The sequence below is a fragment of the Xenopus laevis genome, chromosome 8L (genome assembly GCF_017654675.1).
Source record: "Xenopus laevis strain J_2021 chromosome 8L, Xenopus_laevis_v10.1, whole genome shotgun sequence".
In the NCBI taxonomy this organism is placed as follows: Eukaryota; Metazoa; Chordata; class Amphibia; order Anura; family Pipidae; genus Xenopus; species Xenopus laevis.
Genome location: NC_054385.1, coordinates 78,756,344 through 78,777,813, shown reverse-complemented (window position 1 = coordinate 78,777,813; position 21,470 = coordinate 78,756,344). Strand labels below are relative to the sequence as shown.

At 36.9% G+C, this 21,470-nt stretch overlaps 1 protein-coding gene across 5 annotated transcripts in view; it reads left to right on the top strand.

The window, feature by feature from the left end:
- Positions 1–7,202: 7,202 nt before the first annotated feature.
- Positions 7,203–21,470, top strand: part of btbd7.L (BTB (POZ) domain containing 7 L homeolog) — a 45,100-nt gene continuing 30,832 nt past the window's right edge. For all 5 annotated transcript variants that reach the window (XR_005963426.1, XR_005963425.1, XR_005963427.1 and 2 more), the window contains exons 1-3: positions 7,203–7,667; positions 18,465–18,651; positions 19,185–20,264. Coding sequence is in view for 1 of the 5 variants with exons in the window: in XM_018230446.2 (XP_018085935.1) it covers positions 18,471–18,651; positions 19,185–20,264 (1,261 nt within the window). In the remaining 4 variants the exon portion in view is untranslated. The remainder of the gene's footprint in view (positions 7,668–18,464; positions 18,652–19,184; positions 20,265–21,470) is intronic.

Below are 21,470 nucleotides of genomic sequence, written 5' to 3'. Positions count from 1 at the left end.
TGCCCTACACATGTGCCCACTGTCTAGGTAAGTTGCCATGAGTCAGGAAAAGTAGGGGGGAGGAAGGGGAGCCCCAAAAAAAATTCGATCTTTTTCAGCCTATCAGCTATCATGTAGAAAACACGCCAGCGTTTTTTGGGACTTAGAAAAAATTTTGACTTTTTTTGAAACAATCCCTATCTACTCTATTGCGCTTCGCCAGGTCTGAGGTGGCGAAGGAAGTCTAGCGTAAAAGGTAGCGTTCGCTACACTGCGCAAGTTAGTGAATTTGCGTAGTTTCGTCGCTAGCGAAAATTCGCCTGGCGTAAGGTTGCGAAGTAACACTAGCGAAACTACGCCAGCGTTCGTTAGTGAATTTGCGCAGTAGCAAAAATTTGCCCCATAGTCATCTCATTTAACAAGTAGTGTTGATAGCCTTTCCCAAGAATTGCGCACATAAGCTTGACTTAATTTCTATAAAAGATGTGTAATAGCACACAGCATCAATAATTAAACTTGACAGGAACTGAATAGCTGAATTGTTAACATGCTGCATTTTTTTCTATACACAATGCACAAAACACCCTTGTACAATCTAGTAATGAGGACATGATGTCCTTTAATGTCTTTTGAAAGCTCAAATACAATTTTGGTCATAAATCATACAGTCTTGTACACAATTATATATTCATTCAATAATAACATATCAATGGGTCATATATATATATATATATATATATATATATATATATATATATATATATATATATATATATATATATATATATATATATATATATATGATAACCAAATACATATTGCACTTAACTAAAAGTTAGTGACTTTAAGTTAGTGAATGTTAGATGCTTATAAACTGTAATGGGCTTATTTATCAGAAATTGAATTTGTGAGTTATTAGAGGCTTTTTCTACTTCAAATAAACTCACAATCTAAAAGACTCTGTTTGCTTATGTATTAAAAAGCTGAATATAAATAACACGTTTGAATACAATCGTAGAAAAAAAACTATATCAACTCACAAATTCAAGGCTTTAACCACTTCCCTTGATTGATAATCACTGTGCCCTGTGGCTGGCCAGGCATAAAGCACAGGGATTCCTTTGTGTATTGAACCCATCCACAGTTTAAAGGAAAATATACCACCTTTTTAATATGAGCTCATTTGGAATATGTAAAAAGGTGTATATACATTATCTGAACTAACAATATTAAAAATAAATAATGTTTTGTTGTTGTTGCTTACACATTCATACCTGATTCCACAGAAAGAAAATCATGGTAGTCTCTAACACTTAGGGCTCATTTCCCGATACCTCTTAGGCTCACAGTGCAAACCATCCCTTACCTTGTTCAGTTGTGAAGTGATTGATTCTGGGATTTGCCCTAATAGTAAAATAAGTTCATAGTGTGTTCCTCACACAAGCAGTGTAAAGGCAGACCAGCCACAATATTTACCTACATTCTGATAAGTTAAGTTTTATGTTTAAAGGTCTTCTTCTACTTCCTGCTGTATATGGTCCAGGCATAGCCTCCCCTTGCAGAGTCATTACTATTGCACTATTTAACTTCATCTAGGGCTCAAAAATGGGCAGAGTTAAGCTGTCAGTTATGTACAAGGAGCCTTACAAAGGTGGAAAATGTGTTCCAGACATCCCCACCCTGCTGAGAAGTTCTTTTGTCTGCAACTGTATATGCCGGATATTGCATGAAACCGACATGGACTCTGGAGTGAGCTCCTTTTCCCATTTTTACTTTCCTACATTTTGGAACATGCTGGGGTGGGATATGAAACAACTGGAATACCCCTTGGTTATACTTGGATTTTGCAAAGTTTGTGAGTGACGCTAACTGGAGGGAGTCAAGCCAGCCTTATGGAAACCAAAGACAATCCAAAAGGTGATCAGAGACAAGGATATGCTGGAATCTATTCCAGAGTTCCCATCTGACACCACAAAGACTGTCTGGTAAAATGTTTCTTTAGACAGGCTCACTAACAAACACAAAAACATTGCATGAATGGCTATGCAAGACGAACTTCCCCATAGAACCTTCATGCATGCCCATAATCTGTAAAGGTAACAGCATTGCCCATACATATATATATATATATATATATATATATATATATATATATATATATATATATATATATATATATATATATATATATATATATATATATATATATATATATATATATATACACTGTATATATATATATATATTACTTCAGATAATTGTCAATTGGTGTATACTGCAAAATTGTTCCACATGACATTGAAAGTTTTTAGCAATCATTATTATTTCTGCCTTTACATCCCCTCTAAGGTAAAATTAAAAGGCAATCGATTATAAATTTACACTTTAAACAAGTGAAGCTTGATATTTTCTGCCCTTGTTGACTTTTAGTACATGGGTACTTATGGTGCATACAGAGTATTTCCCTTTTTTGATATTTGCTAGGATGAGACACTGCCCATACAGAAACATTTTATGAGATGTGCAACTTTTTTATTAGATGAATACAGCTATTGAGAAAGTGTCTTTTTAGATTAATACATCTACTGTATTTAGAAAATGTCTGCACGCATAGAACAACAATAGCAGCTACATATGTTTAAAAGGAAAGACACAGGGAAGTACAGTATTTACAGTCTTCCTTCTTTTGGCTTTAAATACTTTTTCATTTTAAATGAGCAGAAAAGGTCAACAACCTGCATAAATATATACAAAACTGTTACATCAGTATCACAAATCATATACAGTATGAATGTTTACTTAATAAGGTATCCCATTTGGTTAACTATCACTTAACCAGGTTTATTGGTGAATATATAGCATTGGCTTTATAAACTATTTATTTAGAAATTAAAACAGCTGTTTGGCAGCAGTGTGTTTCCATGACCTAAACTTTACCAGATGCATCTTAGGAGAACTTTCTTCAGTAAAACCATTCTGCATATTTTGTATCCCACATCCTGCTGGGGCAAAAATAATCCATGCTTGTTTTGCTACTCTGATTAAACAAAAAGCACAATAATATACTGACAATACATAACTCTATGAATGTTATCAGGAAATAAATGTTTTCAGAATACTCATAGTCTATCACAAAGTCTTAAAACAACATTGCAGAATACCAGGAAAAAATATCATTCCGTGTAGATGTGGAATTTGAGAAAATAAACTTTTGTAACATTCTGTCAGGAGAGTAATGTACATTAAGGGGATCCCAGAGAAAACTGTTTACTGCCTGCTCCACTCTCAGTCATCTTATTTTGTATACGAATAGTTAGCCATGCTTGTAAAGTTCCAAAACAACTGAAGACAGAGCTTACAGTATAGTGCAGCAGTTAAAGCATTTTCACTATAATGACTTTCCATTACAGTAGCTAGTTTTTTTTAACCACACGTGTTTTTTTTACCTATAATCCTAGCATAAAATTGTGTTCACAAAGTGGGAATTTGATGTGAATTGGACACAATTATGACAGAATATTATTGCATGTGCTCACTGTCAAAATGATGGTGGTCTATGATCCTCTAGGAGCAAGTGTGTTGCAGTGCAAGGAGCACTGATTCAAGCAATGACTACACATTTTTTTGCCACAGCAACTGCACATTTATACAATTTACATGATTTTCTAGTACATTTACGGTATGAAGATCCAAATTACAGAAAGATCCATTATCAAGAAACCCCCAAATCCCAAGCATTCTGGATAACAGGTCCCATACCTGTACTAAATGAGCCTTGTAATCTGGTTTTCCATCACATATTTTTTTATCTTTACAAAACTGCATAGCCCGCCATATACATAAACCTAATTGCTATTTTACCAAGGACTCTTTGGGGATAATATGTACAAGTCCATTGCACTATATTTTTAATTTGTTTTTGGGTCAGACTGCATAGACCAGCTACACAATACAGTAGACATATTACAGACAAGAAATACAGTTCAAATGAATGTACATGTATAAATTCAGGCAAGCAAATAAAGAGCTACAGTTCAGCAAGGTATACTGTATGTGTAGTGCCCAAGGCAGACCAGCAATAATGTGTAATGGGCTCCATATACCAGGCCCGGACTAGCAATCTGTGGGTTCTGGCAAATGCCAGAGGGGCTGCTATAAGGTGCCATAGAAAGTCAGTATTTAGTGGGCTGGTGGGGGGCTGTTTGGGCCTCTGTGTGGGCTGATTGGGCCTCTGTGTACCTGAAATGCCAGGGCCTATTTTAATTCTCAGTCAGGACCTGTTATATACAGTATATTACCTAACACAAGGACAGCAATACAATACGGATTAAAGCATTCCATTTATTATCTGCCATAATGTAATCAGTATGTGGCAAAACAGTGCAACATTTTGGATGCCACCTGATCCCTGTTTCATGATATTTTTAATTATGCATAGTAACCCAACTGGCTCAATAGCATGTTGTGGGTTTTATGCATTTTAACACTGGCAAGTTACATTTATGTTGGCAGTGAGGTAAATGGGTGATTTGTTACATGTGCTGGCAACAAATAGTCCTGCCTCCCAGGGTCCTTAAAGGGGACCCGTCACCCAAAAAAATTATTCAAAATCCTATTTTTACTTTAATTACACTATATAAATTATTTGAATCTTGTTTCCTTCAGTCTGGGATTTCAAAATTATAGCAAGCAGGCAGGAGCCATTTTGTGGACACTGTTATTAAGACAAGTCTTGTATCATCTCAGAATTTTGTTTGTGCACCAGAATGGGGGACCCAATGTCCATCCCCATGCCCTGGCCACACAGTTATATGGTAAAGAGAACTGGGGGAATGTGTGGAGAGCAGTGATATCTAGGAAGTGCTGAATTGAAAGTGAAAGTAATTGTCTGCCCCGCCTCTATGCCACGGGCATAGAGGAGGGGCAGACAATATTTGATTGACAGCTGAGATTTTTAAATGAGCTTACAACAGCTATGAATGCTTTAATAAAAAATAGAAATTGGATTTCATGTTTAATTTGAAAAGGACTTTTATTATACAGATTTTTGTGTCTGGGTGACAGGTCCACTTTAAAGAAGGATATGTATAAAATATACCTAATATAAGCATGCATACATCTTAGCTTGGATCAGCACATGGTATTATGCATATAAATCCCATATTGGCCAAAGTAATGGAGATACACACCAACATAACAAGACACAACATGCATTCACTCACAACTGAGCAATCTGCCACTGAACTCCAGCATTCTGACACTTCAGCAGCAGCTGGTAGGTTTTGCTGTTAGCAGGGCCGGATATTGAGTATATACCCCTAGGCCATGTGGTCCTATGGCCCACCCATGCGTTACTAGCGCCCGCTGCCCACACACCCACCCCGCAAGCGCATGCGCCAGAGCACTGGGGAGCTGCACATCCCCAGTGCTCCTCAGCAAGCAGTTGGGTGGCATTCCGCTGCTAATATTTTGTTGCCCTAGGCCTGGGCCTTTGTGGCCTCACCACAAATCCAGGCCTGGCTGTTAGAATAGTCCTGCCACTCACAAGATTGTGGTACCATAGTTATAGGTGTGCAATAGTATAAATAAAAGAAAAGAGTGTTTGCGCTGAACTCAGATCCAAACAGGGGCAGCTCCCAGTAGTGTAGAATCCTCAGCTTCATACACACCAACCAGAAATTTTTTAAAAAGAAAAAGAGAGCGCACAAGGGAAAACTCCCAATAGAAGATACAATTGTGCATTAAAGCTTTTAATGGCGTAAAAATAGTAATAACAAATATCTACTCACAATATTGATAAAAGTACAAGCAATAAAAATATCAAAGGAGAAGATGCTGATTGCTCCTGGTTTCCAACGTGTTTCATGAGGCCTCTTTTCATCAGGGAAACAGGGGTGGCGCCTCAAAAAACACTTTGGAAGCCCGGAGCAGTCAGGGGGATAGCCAATCACAGCCCCAGAGTCCACAAGCATAGAAAGGCTTCAGTTCCCTATCAGGTCAGCCTAGCTGTTGATTGTTTTCTATCTTGCAGTAAAGCTCCCTGCACAGCCTGGGAATAGAGGCAGCAGGACGTGGAACAGATGGGTGGGACTAGAAGGGTTTTTTGCAAACATTTTTAATAAAAAAAAAAAACCTTATTTTTCTCTGTACATTCCTGCTATATTTAGAGAAAAACAATGCATTGACACATTCTTGTTTTTTTACACAATATGTTTCCTTTAAAAGTGTGTCTGTCATGTATGTACATATTTTTGCCACGACAAACGTCACTAATTTTTTGTCACTGGTTCCTAGCTAAAAGCACTTTCTGCTGCCTGATCAAGGATTATAAAAGTATAGTCCAGCACAAAAAGCTAGGATAGCATGTTCACTCAGTGGTTACCGCCTTATTGAGTCCTGCGGCATACCTCCCAACTGTTTTGACGGGACAGTCCCAATTTTGACAGCTTAACTCGCAGATTGTTAGTGTAATGTCCAGAGTTTCTCTTTGATCTCCTGCATCGAACAGCCAGAAAAAAAGATACAATGTTTCTGAAATGTAATTCAATAATTTGGCAGAGAGCTCAAAATACTTGGCAGTTGTACTTACAGTAGATACATTTGTAACAATTTAAGATAAGCAAACATACAAATGTAAGGGCAATTCATCTTCATTAGCAAAACTGTAATACAGTAGAACCCCCATTTTACATTTTTCAAGGGACCAGTATGAAATTTTGTAAAATCCAGGAAAATGTCAAATCAGGGAAATGTATTATGCATAATATATAGGTGGGACCACACAATAACAATGTAAAAGGAGGGAAAACTTAAAATCAGGGGATTTAAAATTGAGGCTTCACTGTAACACATAAAACCTGACCCTAAACCTTCCAGAAATGTGTTTAAACTTCCCATAACCTGCCAAATGTTGTAAAATAGATGCGGTATTTGGGGGGGGGGTGGCCAAACCCTTTTTCTTTACCGCAGGTCTATTTGTCCCTCTTTCTATTCTCCAAATGTTGGGAGGTACCGTCTCTGCTTTATAAACAATCTCAGTAAAGCGCTGTGTAATATGTATTGGTGCTATATAAAGGATAATAATGATAATAGTGATGATGATACTAGTGCTGGTTTGGGTATGAATAGAACATAACAGCCCTAAATAAAGACACAGCCAGAAGAGCCCTAAACCACAACTTTAATGTTATGGAATTGGACATTTCAAAATGAACTGTAATTAATTTTGTTTGCAAATATCTGCTCCAGTTAAATCCTTCCCAACACGTCCAGTCGTTTCTCAGTTGTTGTAGCTTTATACATTGTGTAACTTCATGCCGATTAACCTTGTTATACTATTTGAGTTTTAAAGTATTGTATTTCCTGCTGTGGAGATGACATTTAAAAAAAACGACGAGAAGATGCCACAATTACACAATATAGAAATCTCCCTTCCTCTCCAGACGGCCTGCTGGAAAATCTGGCAAGCGTCGATTTGCTCGTGAGCGCGCTGGCAGAGCTTGGGTCACGTGGCCGTGTTGGTGACGTCGGCGGAGGGGGGCAGATGCAAGATGGCGGTGGGGATCTGAGTTGGAGGGAAGGGGAGGAAGCCGAGCGCCGATTGTTACCATCCGCCGAATCTCTTAGGGCGATGGCCTCCGCTGGAGAAGTTAGCGGGGAAGCAGCAAGCTGTGGTGACCCTTCGTAAAGTAAGTGGGACCCGCAACAATACTACGGAGGGAGGGGTTGGCAGGCCCCGGACTGTAGGCAGGGCTCGGACTGTAGGCAGGGCTGGCGTCGTTCTAGGCTGTAGCCTGAGTCCGGAGTTGTGCTGACTGCTCAGTACTAGAGGCCTGGGACTGGCAGTGGCCTACGTGTTGGTGCAGGTTAAGTAGGCCAACACCGGAATGCTTTATAACCCGCAATGCAATCCAAGCCAGGCCTGCAATGTATGTGGGCTTCGATATAACTAGCTTGTTTGTGTCCCTTAAGCAACTGCAGACCCTCTTAGCTGTCACAGACCTCATTTCGCGAGAGCTTCTGCTCTAGTTATTCCCCCACAAGCTGTTGATGGATACCTTGCCCTTACTACTCAGTGGTGTGTGCTTGGTGTTGGGTGAAGTCAGAAGTATGTAGATCAGAAACAGACACTCCAGCTGTTTCACATGTACAATAGTATCTGGCTGAGAGTTGTAGTTTCAAGCTGTGGGAGTGGCAAAGTTCATTTATACTTAATATAGCTGTTCCTTTATTGTTTTGGTTGATTTGAGCTCTGTATTGTCCCCAAGAAGTTACTGCTTCTCTCTGTAATGTAGCTGTTGCCTCCTAGCTGGCAGGATCGTTTATGATTTATACATGTACATATACACACTGTCAATCTATATACACTATTATTTATGTACTTGGTTATCAAACACACTTCTTATTGCTCTATATATATATATATATACATATACATATATATATATGCAAGCTTTAACTGTGCAACTGGGTGAGGTTTAGAAGCGGTGTGCCGCCCATCTTACTAATAAATATATATCTATATATATATATATATCTATATATCTATATCTATATCTATATATATCTATATATATATATATATCTATATATATATATCTATATATATATATATATATATCTATATATATATATATCTATATATATATATATATCTATATATATATATATATCTATATATATATATATCTATATATATATATATCTATATATATATATATCTATATCTATATATATATATATCTATATATATATATATCTATATCTATATATATATCTATATCTATATATATATCTATATATCTATATATATATCTATATATCTATATATCTATATATATATATATCTATATATATATCTATATATCTATATATATATATATCTATATATATATATATATATCTCTATATATATATCTATATATATATATATATATATATATATCAATAAGAAGTGTGTTTGATAACCAAGTACATACACAACACCATGTAAATCCTGTAAATTATATTCTTATAAATGGTCATTTCTGTCACATGACTCAATGAAATTTGGGTATTGTAATAAACAAAGGACCCCCTGTTGCAAAATATGAGGATATTAGAAGTTACCCTAGACTTCCATGACTTGTATAAAAACTGTTGGCCTTCGGCCTCGTGCTTTGATATGTTCATGGAACTCCTTGACTTATAATATCCCAATTTTACAACAGGATTCTTTATTCACTATAAATCTATATATTTATATTTTATACTAAGGCCCTCTGTGTAGGATTGAAATGTCAACTTATACTATTAAATTTTTCCATACAAATGAAATTCCATGAGGTATCTGTGTCCTTCATGCTGATTTTACATTTTGAGACAGCATCTGTGCATTTTTGCTTTTTTGGGTGGTTGTTTGCTGACTTCCTGACTCTTCCCCCCCCCCCATGTGTTTGTGTGTGTATGTATGTATGTATCTATATCTATATATATATATATATATATATATATATATATATATATATATATATATATACCCCAAATCCCCGTTTCGATCCCCCACAGGGATCTTCGTCAGGAGATTACAAACAAACGATCCACTCAACGTTTCGATCCCTGTGGGGGGATATATATATGTAGGTAGGTATATATATATGTGTATGTGTGTGTTTGGTGGTGGCACATTTTTTTGTAAGACGTAAGCTCTCGTAAAACACTGCAGCTATATTTTTAAAAAAAATCCTCATCGTAATTTATTTATTAAACTCCAGCAAGTTATACACTGCTTTTCATTTGTTTACAATGAGCTGGAGTAACGTGATACTGGTTAAAAAAAATAGGATCATAGTGCCCTACTCGCAAACGTTTACAATCTAGATAAATGATTGTGATCTCCAAGCCTGGAGCTGAACATGCAGTTGTTTTACCTGAAGTAGTAATTAGCTACTTTATTTTGAGCCTGTTGCTGTCTTGTTAACCGTATCCCAAACTTGCCTCTTTAGTAGTTGATTAATACTTCAATCTCTCTTTCAACATCTGGAGTGCTCATGGTTGCTGTTATTAGACGAGTTAACTGAGAGAGATGTCTGGATCAGCATTTACTTTCATATGCCTTTTTGAATGACACCACACTACAGTATTTTAATTGAATAATAAGCCTTTCAGTAATCCACTCCATGGCCACACCTCTTTCTAAAATCCAAAAAAGAAGAATAAAAGAAACTCCAGCGGTTTGACTGGAAAAAAACCTTTATTCCAGGTTGTGGCAACACAACATGTTTCGTGTGTAATACCCTTTATCAAGTGGGTTCACATGTCGTGTTGCCACAACCTGGAAGAAAGGTTTTTTTTTGCAGTCAAACTGCTGGAGTTCCTGTTTATTTTTTTTCTTCTTTTATATATTTAACTAATTAGTTGCAACACAGAGCAACTACAAAGGAATTGGACACAAGTTTTGCAATTTTATGTACTGACCACCACCCCCTCTTCAATTTGAACTTCTTTCTGAAGGAAATTATTATTCGGTCCTGACTTTTCTTAGCGAAGTAAAATATAAACACTATAGAAACACTATGATGGGAGTTTACAATAAGTTGTACTTTAATGAGCAATATAATTTGACCTTTATTCTTAGCACTTGTTTTTTTCTGTATACATTTACATAAGGTTATTGATGTATCACAGGCATTGACTCTGTCATCAAGAATTTTACAGTGAAAACTGTATGGAGGTAACCCGTGCTTATTTATTGAGCAGGTTTGTTGTTTGCTTAGTGGAAATTATAATTGAAAGAGTTGTGTTTGGTTTTGTTTACCTAAGATAAATCGTAGCATTTACTGTTTGGTGCTTTTTATAAGGAAAAAGTGAAACATTCTATGTAACAGTAATTTGTGCTGAAATCTGTAACTGAACTGTTTTTTTCTAGGGATGCACCAAATCGAAAATCTTTCATAAAGGATTCTGTCTAATCCTGAACTGAATCAGAACTCTAATTTGCATATGCAAATCAGGGCATGGGAGGTTAAAAAGAACCACAAGCTGCACACAAGAAAAAAAAAAGATCACAATTTCCTTGTTTTCCTGGTTTGAAGCATTAGGCTTCTGCTTCTTATTAGCAAGTTACAAGAAGATGTAGATTTCCACATTATTTTAGAAGCACTTACATGAGTAATTCATTTAACTATTCCCATCAGCTTCAGTTGGGATTATCGGCAGTAGTTCCTCTTTATGGTACAGACATATTTCTACCGACCGTTGCCTCAGACCAAGAGTGTAGTGTTACACTAGCCTAACTTTGATGGGCTGAGAGATATGCAAAGTTGTGTTGCAGGTTTTGATGCTAAAGTGAAGTAGTTAGAACCCTGTGCAGTTTACAGTATACTTGTCTTGCTGATTGAAACTAAGATACTCATGTGATTAAAAAATCTTTTAAATTACAAAAATGACCACCAGTTTTCTTACTAAATTATCTAAATTATTATCACTGCATTACCTTGGTGATATTTTATTAAATGATTCCTATGCACAGATTATGTGTTGGATGATTTGATTGGCAGACTCTAAAGATAAGCGTTTTTAATGCTAGGAATTTACATTTGCAAAGGTGTACAGCAGTGCATCTAATGGCACAGGTACATTGGTGGAAGGTTCATATATTTTCTAAAACGTTAATATTCACATGTGAACAACATCTCCTATTTAGTAAAAAATTGTAAGCACTCTGTTGTGAGGTTATTGTGAAAATAATAAAACACCTGTAAATACATTCAAATAGAACCTCTTTCTACTGTTTACGAAATACTACAGTAGCAGTCCTGTTTTGTATGTTAATTTCTTGTATTCATTGGTCTATTAAAGAAACAAAAATTACATTTTGACATTGTTCATGCTAAAACAGTTGTATTCTAAATTGTGTTCTAGTTGTTTGATATGCAGAGTGGGTCTGGAGACAGACTACAGTGCTTACTTAGGAATCTTAGGGTAGAACTACACAAGTGCTTTAACCTGCGATAGCTTTCGTTCCAACGCACTGAGATGAATCGCAGGCGTAATTGTAATTTTATACTGAATGTGGATGCACCTTTGAATGTAGATGCACCTTTGAATGTAGATGCACCTTTGTTGAAAATTCCCTCACCTAAAATGGTGGAACTCTACTGACAGCAGTCTGATCAGACAGATTTTCTCTTAGAGCTATTACAAACCACAATGCTGTGTTGTTTGCTGATTTACCTTTGTATGTGCCTGCAAATAGGTGTCCTGCACATGTGGTTATAACCTCAGAATCACAGAACTTGCATGGGATCTTCCAGTGTCTTTTACAGCTTTACCTACAGTTGTAGGGCAGTGTCTAACAGCATCATCATGACACTGCTACTTAAAAAAATATATACTTTTAAAATAAATACTTAAATAAAAACTTTTACCAAAGTTCTATGTTAAATAAATGACTGCTACATTGCAACACTAGGGCCCTGAGGTAGACTCCAACCTTGGTATTAGCTGTAAAGTGTTTGTATGATCTCCCTGTGTCTTTGCAGGTTTCCTCTGGGTACACTTATTTTCGTTTCACATTCCAAAAACACACAGACATGTTAATTGACTCATGATGAAATTGACCCTAGTCTCTTCTGTTCATGTGGTAGGGGAATTAGTCTTTGAATCAGTGCATGTCATTTATTAAGATAGCGTTGGTTATTTTCTCGTCATGTTGATCATATACTGAACATTGCTGTTTAACAACATTTGCAGACCTTTTTTGTTGCTTAACTACATTAAACAGATGGGTCACCTTCATATGTGCATTGTGGTTTTAACCTTCATATCTCAGTTGTACATATTACTTTTAAAAATACCCACTTACATTTCATGAAAATTAATTTTGATTACTTCATCGAATATTTCTGGGCAGAATGGTGTCTTCCTAGGATTGTCTTGTAGCACTGGTGTCCTGACTTCAGTTCCACTTTATGCATCTGCAAGAAATTCAGCGCTAAGTAAATGTGTTAGAGCCATACAAACGTATAATAATTTCCTCTGATACCTCAGTACTGCAGATATATTTTTTCAAATGATGTAACTTCAATAGATCCTAAAAACAACTTTATCACATTTTAGAGCAGCTTAACAGCTTATGCAGTGTTATGCAACATGCTCGATAAAGAGTGAGTTCTACTGGAAACATTGCATAAGCTAATCTGTTGCTCTGAAATGTGTAAAATAAAGGTTTTAGGTTTCTGGTAGAGTGGTGTCTTTATACATATGTTGGAATTGGGGACACCCCCTGAAATGTGCATCAGTACAGAATAAGCTGATTTGGACATCCATTAAATGGGTTGTTCAGCTTTAAATGAACTTTTAGTATGATGTAGAGAGTGATATTGTTAAGGCAATTTGTAGTTGGTTTTAATTTTTTAATATCTGTAGTTTTTGCTCTTTTTATTCTGCTGCTATCCAGTTTGCAATTTCAGCATCCTGGTTGCTAGGGTACAAATTACCTAAGCAACATGTACTGATTTAAGTAAGAAGCTGGAATATGAATAGGAGAGGCCCTGAACTGAAAGATTAATAATAATATTTAATAGCGTTACAGAAGTGCAGTGAAAGTCAGAAGAGGAAGGCAAATAATTAAAAAAGTCCAATTGAAAAGTTGTTTAGAATTAAGAATTAGCCATTCTATAACATACTAAAGTTAACATAACGGTGAACCATCCCTTTAATGGTGGTAATAGCTTTGTGTCTCACTAGACCTAAAACTAAGGGGGGCAAAATGTATTTCTCTCTTTCAGTTTTACACTGTGTTTATGTACCTTAGGGCACTACCATTGCCTAACAACAGGCTGGCCACAACCCCTTGTCATCTCCCTCAACTACTATTGTATTTAAAAACCTATTCATTTAAGCCATAAAGATACATGGCTAGCTGTAAATGACACTTTTCATAGCAGGGGCAACTCCCTGTGTTTTTTAATAACTTGTAATTACAGAGACTGTAAACCTTAAACTGGCCATAGACGCAAAGATGCGATCGTACGAATCAAGGATTCGTACGATTTTCGGACCGTGTGTAGAGAGTCCCGACATTTTTCGTCCGACGGAGATCGGTCGTTTGGTCGATCGGACAGGTTAAAAGATGTCTGTCGGCTGCCGGTAATATCTCTGCGTGTATTGCCGATCGTACGATTTTCAATGGGAGACAGTCGCTAAGTTTTTGTCGAACTTAACTTTTGTACGATTGCTGTCAGGGGCAGGACATCGGCTGATGTTCTTCTACTACTTTATTTGATCTGAATGGTTAGTGGCAGGTCAGGAGAATGGGGAAGTCCGATCGTTTGAGGATTCGAACGATCGGATCTTTGCATCTATGGCCAGCTTTAGCCAGTATGGGTATTCTCATGTACGAAATGTTGAGAGTATATGTGCCCTTTTATTCAGAGGAATTTATCCACATTAAATCTCAAAAACATGAATTACACAAACTGATTCTGAATGAAATCACCTAGGCACAGAGCTCTGCACACTGGCTTTCCTCTTTGGACAAGTTAAGCCTTCTATTTTTTATCTGGTTGGGGCTGGGGGTAAACAGGATGGGCAAGACTTTGTTTTACAGTGTATACATAATATTGAATGTTCAAAGACTTAATTACAAACTTCTGCCTTAAAGGAATAGTTCAGTGTGAAAACAGGCTGTGCAAAATAAAAAATGTTTCTAATATACCGTATATACTAGAGTATAAGCCGACCCGAGTATAAGCCGAGGTACCTAATATTACCTACGAAAACTGGGAAAACTTATTGACTCAAGTATAAGCCTACACACAACTACAGCCCTGTCTCCCAGCAGCGCACATTCCGCCAAAGCGAACCCCCCAGCGATCAACCGGACTTCTTTTCAAAGTTGATGGTGACAGAGAATTGCCAAATGGATTACTGTGTGCATTGTCCCACTGACCCATCTATGTGCAGAGGGTGCTGTGTGATATTGCCATCACTGTTAATCTTTCATATAACCAACAGAGGGTGCTGTGTGATATTGCAGTCACTGTTATTCTTTTATATAACCAACAGAGGGTGCACTGCAATTCTTTCATATAACCAACAGAGGGCGCACTGTTATTCTTTCATATAACCAACAGAGGGCGCTGTGTGATATTGCAGTCTCTCCCCAAGCGAACTGTTGGTATAGGAATGATTAAAAGTGACTGCAATCTCAGCTACTGCCCACTGACTCGAGTATAAGCCGAGGTAGACTTTTCCAGCACATTTTGGATGCTGAAAAACTTGGCTTATACTCGAGTATATACGGTAGTTAGTTAGCCAAAAATGTAATGTATAAAGGCTGGAGTGAGCAGATGTCTAATAAAACAGCCAGAATCCAACTTCCTGCTTTTCAGCTCTATAAATCTGAGCTAGTCAGCGACTTGAAGGGGGGCCACATGGTACATTTCTGTTCAGTGAGTTTGTAATTGATCCTCAGCATTCAGCTCATAATCAAAAGCAACAGATGTGACCCATGTGCCCCCCCCCCCTCAAGTCTCTGATTGGTTACTGCTTGGTAGCCAGGGTAACCAGTCAGTGTAAACCAAGAGAGCTGAAAAACAGGAAGTAGTGTTCTGACTGACATGGTGTACATCAAATCACTCCAGCCTTTATACATTACATTTTTGACTAACTAACTATATTAGAAACTTTTTTTATTTTGCACAGCCTATCTATTTACCCAGTTTTTATTTTTACACTGAACAATTCCTTTAAAGGGCATGTAAAGGCAAAAATATAAAATCCCATTTTTACTTTCTTTAATGAAAAAGAAATCTATCTCCAATATACTTTAATTAAAAGATGTCTACAGTTTTTATCATAAACCTGACTGTATGCAGTGCAATTCCCCCTTCTTTTACTGCTGTTGATAGGAATTGTCAGATGGTCCCCAACTGCCGTGCAGGTAAACGTTCAAATGGCAGGGGGAGCCCCCCACCTTACTTCCCAGAACTCGAGCAGCTTTGTTGGATTCCCTGTAGAGATTTGTATCCAGAGACGCAGTGCAGTCTCTATATTATGATTATTAATCAGTCTTGCTGTATTGGCTTCTATGGCAGATATTATTTGACTTGTGCTGTTTTGATAATTTATGACGATCCCTAAGCTTAACCTCCCAACTGAAGCCCAGACCACACTGAGCATGTGCGAGTCTTGATATTGCAGAAATGTCTAACAAAGTTACAAGATGACATCCCCCTGCGCCAACTTTGAAAGCATAAATCATTTGTCTTATTAGGCTGCTGGTGCAGTAAGTTCATGTTTATATTTAGTATACATAATACAGCATTTCTAACATTATTCTATTTTAGACTTTAGTTGCCCTTTAACCCTACTGCTGACATATCCAAGAACATTACACTATTCTTCATCCACTAGGGGAGCTGTTTAGATTAAAAAAAATACACCACACTCAGAATTTGCACAGCAACAATTTTTATTTTATTAGTCCAAACTTTGGTTTAGAAAAACATTGCTCATGATGCTTTGCAGGCTTGCCAATCATGCGTTACTCTTCACCTTTGCCCTCTCATCATCACTCTCTTCATGAAGAGGTTATATTTTGATTAACAGTTACAGCCTTTGCGGGGAGGGGGTGTGCTCTCTTTACCGGGAAGATGGGTAAGGGCTCATTCTTTCAAAATAACCAAGTAGAAATCCTGTCTATGTGCAAGGTTTGTGCAGAAGTCAGTTATATTTTGTTCAGTTACAAACAAAATGTTTTTATTTGAGTAGGCTTTAATACAACTTCTTGGAAAGATATTCGATCTGTCAATCAAAATCTGACTCCAGAATGAGGAGAGACTGATACTGAGAGGGAATAGTGAAGAGTAGCTTGTTATATCAGAAATAGTACATCATTTTTAATTCCCAAAAGGTAATTAAAAAGCACTTGCATTGGGGCGCTGTAGTGCCACACAAACTAGGAAGCACGGAATTATCACTTCACACTGTAGCATTACTGTTTTGCTTTCAATGGATACAGGTTCTATGGGCCAAACTATAAAACAACACACAGACCATATATTACAGTTAGCATTACACATGTCAAAGAGGGATTATCGCTTGACAGAAAGCAGTTCCACTGTTCTAGTTCAGTGACTGTGAACTTCACACTACATCAGCTGATGGTTGGCATTGTACATGGTGAATTTAGGTTTGTTCTGGATTTCTTGTGTTTGTTTCGTGCCCCAGTTGGAAACTCAGCAGTGAGTAAGTACAAGCAATATCTGAAGGGGTGTCTGCATACATCTTGTTATATAGTCTGTTCATTTTTCATTTCAGGTAGTCTGTGTGTCCACTGTATTCTGAATTTTGTGTCAAATAGACATAAAGCATGACATAGCTACTATGTAAGAAACATACATTTTACCAGTTGATTACATCCTTGCAAGCACAAAAGTAGCTATAAAGGTTTAAATATGTAAATCTAATTTAAATGTTTCTATTTTCAAATTTTTCTACTAACTTATTTTCTGTCACACATGTTTTGCTTACTTTGCTGTGTTCATTTAAACATCCGATTTTCAGAACATGTTTCAGTATGCATATGGTGCTTTGACCTGTTTATCCAAATAACTGTAGTAAATACTTGACTGGTGACTTTGGTATATTGCTATTTTTTTAAGAACCTGAGTGTTTGGTTTTAAGAAATCTTTTGTGGAACAGATGTTACCCTTCTAGACTAAAAACACATCCTGCTGATGATGGAAATTTAAGAGAAGTGCCACAAACGTCAAGTATTTTCAAATGATTGTACTACTAATTTTATTGGTTTATTAGTTCACAAAACTTTTTTTTTTTTTTTAAAAAAAAACAGGTTAAAGGGATTGTTCACCTTTCAAACAAGTTTACACTTTAGTTGTTTTCAGAATGGTCATCAGAAATGAAGACTTTTTCAGTTGCTTTCCTTGTTTTTCCAACATTGAAGTTTAACGTTTATGATCCTGTGTTTGGTGTTTCAGTCTGGCAGCTCATAAATTCAGGTGTAGGATCTGAACTGTTACTATTTGGAACATTTAGTTGATACTTTTCTCAGCAATATCTTTGGAATATTCACAAACTATTGTATCAATCCTAACAGTGCAACAGGGCCAAGGATAAGAAATGTATCAACTATGTATCAATTTAAAACAGTTTACTGAGTCGGTGAGGCCCTGCTCCTACCTGCTTTAGAAAGAAATAAGGAGAAAAATTTATATTTTGAAAGTAATTGAAAAAAGGGGAAACAACTGAACTTGAAAAAAATGTTGGAAGGTGAACAACCCCATTAATAAAGCTATGCCATAGCAGGGAGCTCAACATATGTTGGGTTCTGGTTAACTTTTAACACCCTCATACGCTCTAATTTCATCTCTTGCGCAAAATACATCAATCCCAAAAATATGTTCTTGAAGTTTTCTCTTAAAAAATGGTAAAGTACAATCTCTAGAATGGTTTCTAATATTCCTATTTTACCTCACCAGAAATGGATGCAAAACTTTTCCGCAAAACCTGGATTTATGAAAAGTACAAAATGCCGAATTGTACTCGGAAGAGCCATCAGGCAAAATGTCAAAGTGACTAACAACATGGGAGCAAACGCATCAAACTACCCTCACTCGTGTTCCCCGAGGGTAGGGGGAAACTCACAGACACAGCAGACTTTTATAGGTAATATGGATTTGCATAAAAACGTGTAAAAATAAATTTAGAGAAATGAATTTCCCTGCAAACAAAGGTACATTTAATATAATTTTGTATATCAAGTTAGAAGTAGCTTTATGAACATGCTATTCTGTTCTGTAACTTATAAATCAACATGGTTTGTTATGGTGGCCATATAAACATACTGTTTTAGATAGATATTGTATTATTGTTGATATTGATACTCCATCATTTCTAGAATGCATCATTAGTTTTATATCATTTGGACTCAAGTCATAGATATAATTATTATAATTATATGTAACGTTTCATTGATTGCAACAGACCTGGGATTTAATGGTTTATGATTTGTATGTGATTGATAATGAGGCTCATTTAACAAGATTGGGCAAACTTGCATCTGGGCAGTAACCCATAGCAACCAATTGGTAATTAGCTTTCTTCAGCCAGCTGCAGATAGACCTGCCTAGGTGCAAATTTCAACCAGCTTTTTTCATTTTTTCAAAAAAACAAATGTTTTTCTCTCCATCCAATTATAGGAACATCATCGTACTCTCATCAAGGCTATGGTTATGAATCAAAATTGTACAGCCTTGATCATGGGCATGAAAAACCACAGGACAAAAAAAAGAAAACGTCTGGCCTTGCAACACTTAAAAAGAAGTTTATTAAACGGCGTAAATCAAGCCGGTCTGCTGATCATGCTAAGCAAATGCGAGAATTGCTGTCAGGTTGGGATGTCAGAGATGTGAATGCACTTGTGGAAGAATATGAGGGCACAGCAGCCTTAAAAGAGCTTTCTTTGCAAGCAAACTTAGCAAGACCAGAAGCCAGGACTTTGCAGAAAGATATGGCTGATCTTTATGAATACAAGTACTGTACAGATGTTGATTTAATATTCCAGGAAACGTGCTTTCCTGTACATCGTGCCATATTGGCAGCAAGATGTCCATTTTTTAAGAAGTTGCTTTCATCTTCCCCTGAGTATGGAGCTGAGATTATTATGGATATAAATACTGCAGGTATAGATATGCCTATGTTCTCAGCCCTTTTACACTACCTTTATACAGGGGAGTTTGGCATGGAGGATTCCAGATTTCAAAATGTAGATATCCTTGTGCAACTAAGTGAAGAATTTGGTACACCAAACTCTTTGGACATTGATTTGCGTGGGCTGTTTGATTATATGTGCTCCTATGATGCAGTCCTCCGCTTTTCTTCAGACTCTGAGCTGGTGGAAACATTTGGAGCACAGAGTTGCCTGGAAGATGAACTCAGAGCTCACAAAGCAGTTCTTTCAGCTCGATCTCCATTCTTCCGTAACCTACTGCAACGGCGAATAAGGACAGGAGAAGAAATAACAGACCGAACATTAAGGACTCCAACTCGAATTATTTTGGATGAGTCCATAATACCAAAAAAATATGCAAAGGTTATTTTGCATTGTATGTATACAGATGTAGTTGACCTGTCCTATGTGTTGCACTGCAGTCCATCAATTGGGAGCTTAAGCGAAGTTCAGGCTCTAGTAGCTGGAAAGCCAAACATGACTCGGGCTGAAGAAGCTATGGAGCTGTATCACATAGCACTGTTCTTAGAATTTAACATGCTTGCACAAGGTATGACATCTTTATATTCATTTTTTTGAACGTTACAGTTAATTGATCATCCATGTTACTGTATTGCCTATTAATCCTATAATCAATAGATGACAAAACTGGTAGTTAAGCAACAGGTGGAATGCCAGGTGTAGAATGTAGATGATTAGATAGCAAAAATTAGTGCAGGTATGGGACCTGTTATCCAGAATGCTTGGGACCTGGGGTTTTCTGGATAGCGGATCTTTCCGTAATTTGGGTCTTCATGCCTTAGGTTTACTAGAAATCTATTTAAACATGAAATAAACCCAATAGGCTGGTTTTGCTTCCAATAAGGATTAATTATATCTTAGTTGGGATCAAGTACAAGCTACTGTTTTATTATTACAGAGAAAAAGGAAATCATTTTTAAAAATTTGGATTATTTGGATAAAATGGAGTCTATGGGAGACTGCCATTCGGAGCTTTCTGGATATCGGGTTTCTGGATAAGGGATACTATACCTTTAGCAACAATGTAAATGTAAAGGCTTGTTCATACTAGCTCTATTTAGGATATAATCATCCATTACTCAGTTGTTTCCTGCAAAACATTTCAACACATAGTTCACAGTGGTTTTTGCCATAACCGTTATTATTCTTAATATAAAATTGGACAGAAATATGAACTAATAGCCCTTTTAAATATGATGGTAAAATTCAGGGCCTCCGGGTTCTTCAGAGCAGTTGTAGGAGGAAAAGTTAAGGCAGATTGTTTGCCCAGTTATACTACATGCATAATGAGCGTGTGCTCTTTAAAGGGCAACTAAAGTCTACAAAAGAATAATGCTAGAGAGGCTTTATTTTGTATAATTAACATAAACATGAACTTACTGCACCAGAAGTCTAATAAAACAAATGATTTAGGCTTTCAAAATTGGCTGCAGGGGTCTGTCATCTTGTAACTTTGTTTAACATCGTTGCAGGACCAAGACCGTGGACATGCTCAGTGTGGTCTGGGCTTTAGTTGGGAGTTTAAGCTTAGGGATTGTCATAAATTATCAAAATAGCACAAGTCAAATATATCTGCCATATAAGCTGATACAGCAAGAATGATTAATAATCAGAGTATGCTGACTGCACTAGGTCTGCGGATACAAATCTCTACACAGTCGCCGGCTGTACAGGGAAACAAACAAAGCTGCTCAAGGTCAGGGAAGTAAAGGGGCTCATCCCTGCCATGTGAAAG